General features: G+C 39.3%; 3 protein-coding genes across 3 annotated transcripts; all 3 read left to right on the forward strand.

The window, feature by feature from the left end:
* Nucleotides 1-3,153: 3,153 nt before the first annotated feature.
* JH06_3885 (hypothetical protein) lies at nt 3,154-3,978 on the forward strand (the record flags this gene model as incomplete). The annotated part of the gene is given in 2 exon segments (XM_014671581.1): nt 3,154-3,258; nt 3,274-3,978. The coding sequence occupies 2 exon segments, from the start codon at nt 3,154-3,156 to the stop codon at nt 3,976-3,978; spliced, it is 810 nt and encodes a 269-aa protein (XP_014527067.1).
* A 135-nt stretch (nt 3,979-4,113) lies between these two features.
* On the forward strand, nt 4,114-5,315 carry JH06_3886 (hypothetical protein; the record flags this gene model as incomplete). The annotated part of the gene is made up of 5 exons (XM_014671582.1): nt 4,114-4,217; nt 4,249-4,326; nt 4,360-4,540; nt 4,572-4,829; nt 4,860-5,315. 5 exons carry the CDS (start codon nt 4,114-4,116, stop codon nt 5,313-5,315), a joined length of 1,077 nt encoding a protein of 358 aa, XP_014527068.1.
* Nucleotides 5,316-5,836: 521 nt separating this feature from the next.
* JH06_3887 (hypothetical protein) lies at nt 5,837-7,575 on the forward strand (the record flags this gene model as incomplete). Its single annotated transcript, XM_014671583.1, has 6 exons — nt 5,837-5,977; nt 6,009-6,113; nt 6,157-6,369; nt 6,400-6,506; nt 6,537-6,862; nt 6,893-7,575. 6 exons carry the CDS (start codon nt 5,837-5,839, stop codon nt 7,573-7,575), a joined length of 1,575 nt encoding a protein of 524 aa, XP_014527069.1.
* Between the last annotated feature and the right edge of the window lie 106 nt (nt 7,576-7,681).

A 7,681-nucleotide genomic window follows, 5' to 3' on the forward strand; every position in this document is an offset into this window, starting at 1 on the left:
AAAGGGAACTCGAGACAAGTAAATTCCTATCTCTTCGAAAATCCGAAATGGGAGTCGAGTCAATAACAGCAGAATTTCGAGATTCTTTCGTATCACACTATGTATTCAATATTACAGAACTACTCATACGTTTTTCGGGGAATCACATGGATTGTAATCAATCGACTGTTGAGAAGGTAAATCTAAAGAGAATTCAGTCACCAGACTGCGGTTGCGAGACTTAAAAGTCAATAACCACAAAACAATCTTACAAAGCTAAGAGAATCACCGTTGTCTATATCCTCGTCGCTACTACATGAGACAAAGATCTACTCCGATCAGACTCTACAAAGGACCATTATCCAACCTGAGAGACTTCAGAGAGGTAATCTTGAGAATACTCGATTGACGGACGTCGGAGACACTGCATAGTGAGTAAGATCACCCCAAGTATCGCGAAGCACTTTTCAATGATAAATCAATATGACAACAAACAACATTCTTATCCCCAATCACATGGAGGAACACTATCAAATACACTACTGTGAACAGGAAGAAGTGAAGGAGGCAAATCCACTCGAAGTGGGAGAAGTTTTTCTTTATATGCACTGGGAATTATATCATCTGTTGATGTATCCATATGTTCTTCTTCTTCTCGTACTACTGGAATCCAAGGAGTATCTTCAATAGGACGAACAGTTGTTTCAATGAGTCCCACTATGGTCATAACATCCAATAACAAGTACAAGGAATCACAGTCCCTCCAGAACGCATTTCCTCCGTAACCGATAGATGACGATATGGACAATTATTTCCCATTTGGCAGAACCCATTTCGTTTAAAATTCTCACAAATTGGAGTAGCTGAAGTTGCTTGAAGGATTCCTGCGGTTTCTACCCCATAAATTATGGATCCCATGAGTTACCTTTTCGGGATTGAAACCACATCTTGACATTGTTCTGATGTTGTAGAGACTGAAAATGCTGTTCTCGTTTTTGTTGTGAATCTACAAACGATCTGTCGCAGTAGTCACAGTAATAACGTCGTTGTGGCATGATAGATCAACTACAAATCTCTCAAATCTAGCAGTCATACATCGGGAATGGGATTGTACTACCTGAATCCCTCCAAACTATGAATATCAGTGAACTGAGACTAACGAAAGAGACGAGATTTGGGTGTCAGAAATATGAAAGAATCTTGTCATGATGAACATCGAGCTTATTCTTTGGATTTTGGTCTCGATCCTGTTCATTTGTATTTTTGGACTCGATTTGGCAATACTGAGAAGTTATCTTTGGAAGTGATAGTCATTCCCGTAGATGGTACAAGAAGATTATCGTTCAGATGAGAAAAATAATACTGAAAGTGTTTCAGAAAGTGGTAATAGTCGATGTTTAATTTGTTACGTTAGAAGTTGGTTCTCAATACCATAATGAACAGGAAGGAACCGATGTGGTTCCACCTGAAGAAGTGGAAGAAGAATGTCCTTCACCGAAATGTGCCCCTCCTCCAATTCCTGATCGTTGGGAAGGAGAACATATCCCAAAAGCATATACCCTTGGATATGGTACCATTTTTGCAGACGATTTCATACACAGATGCTGATTGGCCGTTAGATGATGACTTGGAATATGAGGATCAGTCATATATAAACGATGAAATTATGCGAACTGTGCCTCAAATCCCTGCACCACTCCCTCCTTCAGCTCATGAAAGGAAATCAAGCCCCTCCTCTCCTTTCTCTGAGTCTTCATCGTCGCCCTACGATTATAGATCACCTTCATATAATTTTCAGTCCTCTACAACTATGCCTCAGTCTTCTTCTCTGGATTCAGTTCCACAGAAACCCACAGTGGCACCTCCACTTCCACCTATATTCGATGTACCGGAAGGAGATTCACTTGAGAACATGTCTATTGATCAAGTGATTGGATTAGCCCCAGAGACAGACGAATCTAATTCTAAATCCATCATCAAGAAATTCCAGTCTTCTGTTGGAAGTGCTGTCAAAGAAACTACAACAGCTCTTAGTCGTATACTACGTCGTTCTTCTGCTGAAGAGGATCTGTTGGGTCTTCAGAAGGAAGTGGAGTCGCCACGACCCGAAGAACCCTTTCCTTATGATGCTAGTATGGACTTTGTCCATGTTGATGCAAGTGCTCCAAGTGCATCCAATGAGGATGTCAGCGAGATTTTCGGTGTTATTTCGTTTGATGATGATGTTGTGGAAGAAAGTGACTCGGAACCAGAACATTGCGAACAGCCTAAGAAGCGAAAATCGTTCAATTCAGAATCCAATAAACTTGAAGCTTTGTTACGCTTCCTGACTATATCGAAGCAAATTACAGCTGAGGAGACACTCAAGATACAAGAAGCTGCTCGGATTGATAAGCAGAACACCGAACGTATTCTTCAAAGTTACATTGATTCGTATTGACAGAAAGTGTTGTTCATGAGTAGAGGATTCACCATTGAATATAATAAGCTCCTTGGACGCACTACTGATACTCTTCCCTCTAATGAATTACGTGTTAAGGTTCTTAAAGTATTGTCGTTCAATGGATACCATATAGGAATCGAATGGCAATCGATTTGAGATCAAACATCTCAGTACTATTTCGTTTTCTGTACCAAAGATATTCGTTTATCAAGGCTCGTATTTCTATCTTGCTGAACTACGTCAAGGAAAACTTAATTTCCTTAATAAATGGTGTCCATGTGTAGTTCAAATCTTGCAGCACCAAATACGTATTTTTAAAGGTCTTGGAGACATCTCACAGGAGTCAACAATTGTTCGTATTAATTTGCATTCTCTTATGGTATCTTTTTGATTTGATTTTCATATAGACTCTTGGTCCTATCATGAAGAAGACTTACAATAAATGTATGTACTTCTATATCAAGTTATTTGAAAATGACCTAACCAACCATCGTGTGCTTGAAGAAAAACCTAGTCATTTCCGACGTGACTTAGTCTGTAAGAATAGATCATGATTTTCACTTTAGCAATCCAGGCGCTAAAGATTGGAAGTAAAGAAGAATTGGTTCTTCGTGCTTTTGCTTATGAGTTGAATCAACGTCTGATATCATTGGGACAGTTATAGCGTATTCTACGCTTTCCCCTTGTAGAATTATTCATTGTTAACTGTTTGTTCAAACAATCTCTTGTCAATGAATAACGACGTGGAAGAAGGAATCATCGAGAAGAACGAACCAACCAAAGTGTGTCCATGGTGGGCTGAGAGTATTCCCATCGTCCTTTTGTTAATTGTCGATGTACTCATCTGTAAGTACTATATCGATCCCAGAAATGTTACATGGAAGTATCCGATTTATTCTTACATTTTTGGATCTCTATGTTTGGTATGGTTTGTGTACATGATAACAGATCGTACAATAATTGGTGGTATTGGTGGATTTTATGACGCATATTGGTTTTGTAACATTGGTCTTCTTCTCACCGCACTAGGAGCGTTTTTCTCTTTACCAACTCTCATCGGTCAGTCTATGTGCCTGTTATTGATGCCACATGTATCGTTTTGGATTGACTTCATTTGTTTCCCTTGTTTAAAGCGATGTGTTGTTGGAGCTTTTCCCTTTATGTTCGATGATTCTACTTCGTTCCGTGAAAAAGTTACGTCCTACCATCACTTCTGGTTCTTCCCTGGACTTGCTTTTCTTCTTTTGGGGCAGCCGCCAATCTCCATCTCCAGCTTCTACCTTTCAGTTCTTCTCTTCTTGCTGCTTATTATTCTTTCTCGGTACATGACTCCTCTAGAGTATGTGAATCCTGATGGTTCGAGGCGATATCTGAATGTATGTTGTGCCCACGAATTTCCGGAGTTTGCAAAACACATTCAACCATTTAAGTGGGCCATTGGAAAACCGTTCGTGGTGTATGTAAGTGTAATCTTCCTATTTTACGTTGTTCCTGTTAACTTTATTTCCTTTATTGTTCTTGTATTGGTTCAGAAGGGCATCAACAGTCTTTTATGAGTGAGATAAGTCCTTATAAAGGTGACTGCAATCACTAGATATTTCGTAATATAACATGTTTGTTAACAGTCGTTCAGTATTTGTTCTTTGGAAGTGGGTCCTTCATCGTAATTCCATTTCTTTTTTGCCGAATCAATGTCTCGCAGAGTTCCACTTCCTCTGATACAAAAGTTGCAGAGCAATCCTAATCATGTCAGAAACATCTGTATTCTGGCTCATGTGGATCATGGAAAGACAACGTTGTCTTTTCTTTATTCTGTTTATTTCTAGTCTCGCTGATGGCCTAATTAGCTCCAATGGGATTATTTCGACGCGATTAGCAGGTGAAATACGATATATGGACAGTTGGTAATGGATTTATTGGAATATAAGATGAATTAGGGAAGAAGAACAGAAGCGAGGGATTACAATGAAATCAAGTTCTATTTCACTGTTCTTTGAAGATGAAACAGCAGTGACAGATGAGCAGTCAGGAGAGAAAGTGACTAAAAGAGTTCCTTATCTGATCAACTTGGTAGATTCTCCTGGACATATTGACTTCAGTTCAGATGTTTCTGCTGCTGTTGAAATTCCTCATCTTCTTTTACAACTAGGTACGATTATGTGATGGTTGTCTTGTGGTTGTTGATGCTATTGAGGGAGTGTGTACACAAACACTTACGGTCATTCAGCAAGCTTTTCAAGAAGGAGTGAAGCCAATTCTCATCATCAACAAGATTGATCGACTGATTCTCCATCTAAAACAGACACCTCAGGATGCTTATCAGCATATCCGTAATATTATTGAGCAGGTCAATGCATGCATTAGTAGTCTGTATACTGCTGAGGTTATTAGTAATACAGCCACCACAGTATGAACAATCTTCCACTCACTTATCTAGTCCTATATTATCGATAGTGATAAGGAGGAGCAGCTATTTGTATCTCCAGCCAATGGAACTGTGCTATTTGCGAGTGCTGCTCATGGCTGGTGTTTCTCTCTTCGTCAATTTGCTGATCTCTATGCTCCTATTCTAGGTATAAGTAAAGCTAAACTTATGAAGTATATGTGGGGTGACTATGTATACAATGCAAAGACTAAGACTGTCTCTACATGGACCTTAGCTAGTTCATCTCCTCCCATCTTTGTTAAGATGGTGTTATCTACACTGTGGAAAGTATATAAGAGTGTTTATCAACGGAATGAAGAAACATTGAAGACAATTCTCAACACTATTCAAATCACACTCACTCCTCGAGAACTTAAAACTAATGACGATGGAACTCTCGTGAAGCTCATTATGTCGCGATGGCTGCCATTGTATAAGGCAATATTAAGTAAGATCATACTCTTTTGATAACCTGTAGAGACTGTAGTGAAGATTCTTCCATCTCCTTCTTTAGCTCAAATTGCACGATATGATTGGATATGGGATCCGCTTGTACGGAAGCAAGGTAGTCTTTATTGAAACGATTAAATAATAGTTCGGGATCTCGAAGATCAAGCTGATGATACAGCAAACTCTCTTCTTTCCTTTAAAAAGAGTTTTGAGACTTGTCAATGCGATGGTCCTCTTATGGTATATATTTGTAAACTGTTTTCTGTTCGAGGATGTGATATTGTTGGAATGCCTGTTTGTATGTTCATTGATATTTCACATATTAGACAGATCAAAATAAGGATTATGAGATTGCGTTGTGTCGATCTTTCAGTGGTCGAATCACAAAGGATACGCCTCTTTATATCATCCCTTATCATAATGAGTTGAGATTGAAGGATCTTCTTAATCATAGTGATTCATCAGTCATACCTACTGCTATCACAACACCAATTCAACTGTATTTTTATTTCCTCTTCATTATACATAGATTCCTTCTCATGGGAAGAGAAATTATTGCTGTTGATGAAGTACCAGCTGGAAACATATTCGGTGTGTATGGATTGGAAGGATCAATCATGAAAATGGGAACACTTTCAAATAATCCAGATTGTCCTTGTCTATCATCTCTTCGTCTTGCAGTAGGTAATCAATTCTTATTCTTATTCTCAGAGTGATCCAATTGTCCAAATTGCTGTGGAAACAGAGAAACCTAACGATATTCCACTCTTGTTAGAACAGTTACGTATTCTTGATAACAATGACAGTAGTATACGAGTGTTTCAAATGGTATGTGAACTCAATTGAATGTGATTCCTAGAAGACAGGTGAGCACATCATTAGTGCTGTTGGAGAACTTCAATTAGATGTGATTATCCATGATCTCAAAAAACGATTGGCTGGTGTAAGTTTGGTTGTATCACCTCCTATTATCAATATTCGAGAGAGTTGTGATCTATTACCTGCTTTGGAAGAAGGAAAAGAGCGGCGTATTCCTCCTAGTGTTACTAACACTAATAAGATCTATGCTAAGGTTTGAGAACACGCAGGAAATGATTTCTAGATGCGAGTATTGCCCATTCCAGCTGAACTAGCCTCATTGTTGTACAAGGCTTCGAAGAATCAAACCCAATTGGTTAATTCCATTATGACAATGACTCCTCCTTCAGGGTAATCACGAGTGAAGGGTATGATGGATAGAGAGATTATTCTCTTCTTACAGAGTCTACAAGAACAGTTTGAGGCATCACCTCTTCTGAAACCCTTCTTCCCGTTTATTGCTCTATTTGGTTACAAGTCAATCGATACCAACATTCTGGTAGTGGATCCAAAGATTGGAGACAGTAGCGCATTTGTGTTTGGTCGTCAACTTCGTTCTTATTACGAGCAGTTCATCTGGAAGACATCTTCTGTATCGAAGGAGAATGAGGTGAAGGATACATTACAAGGGAACGAAGTGAGTCAGTATATTCTGCAACAGCTCCATACGCCAATTGCAAATGGTTTCAAACTTGCTTGTGAAAGCGGTTGTATTTCTTCTCCTGACTGATCTCTAGGTCCTCTGTGTGGAGAAGTTCTGTGGGGCAATCTGTTCGTTCTGGAAGATTTGTTCTTTTTGCCAGAAGTTGCAAGTACTGATGATGGTATGACGATACCTGAACAAGAACGGATTCTGGGTGAAATCAATGAACTGGAACACGTTTCTTTTACAATTGAGGAAGTACAAGAGCGTCTTCGTTCGATTCAATCAGGTAGTGTGATTACCCTTACTAAGCAGTTGTGTCATCAAGCCTATGAACAGGCTTCAGCTCGTATTGCTGAGCCCATGTATCGATGTGTCCTTCAATGTAGCAGTGATCAACTGGGAAAGTTGTACACTGTCATCAATCAACGAAGAGGTATTGTGCAGAATGAAGATATTTGGGAGGGAACGGATATCTTCACAATCACTTGTTCACTTCCGGTTACTGAAAGTTTGGGTCTTGCAAATGATTTGAGACAGCAGACATCTGGAGCTGTCAATCAACCTCAACTACAATTCTCTCATTGGCAGATCCTAGACGAAGATCCGTTTGCTATTCCAGTAACAGAAGAAGAGAAGGAGGAATGGGGAGAAGCGTTTGGTACTCGTAATCGTGCAAAACAAATTATCGACAGTATTCGTAAGCGAAAGGGAATGCAGACCGATGAGAAGATTGTAGAGAACGCTGAGAAGCAACGAACCTTAAAAAGTAAATGAGGAAATTCAGTTGTGTTTCCTTGATTGTTATAACAAACAAGCAACTTCAAGTCACTACAGAAAATGAGACTGGATAAGAGCTAACCGATTCAGCCACCACGTAATC

This window comes from Blastocystis sp. subtype 4, assembly GCF_000743755.1.
Source record: "Blastocystis sp. subtype 4 strain WR1 chromosome Unknown seqid_0152, whole genome shotgun sequence".
Taxonomy (NCBI): domain Eukaryota; class Bigyra; order Opalinata; family Blastocystidae; genus Blastocystis; species Blastocystis sp. subtype 4.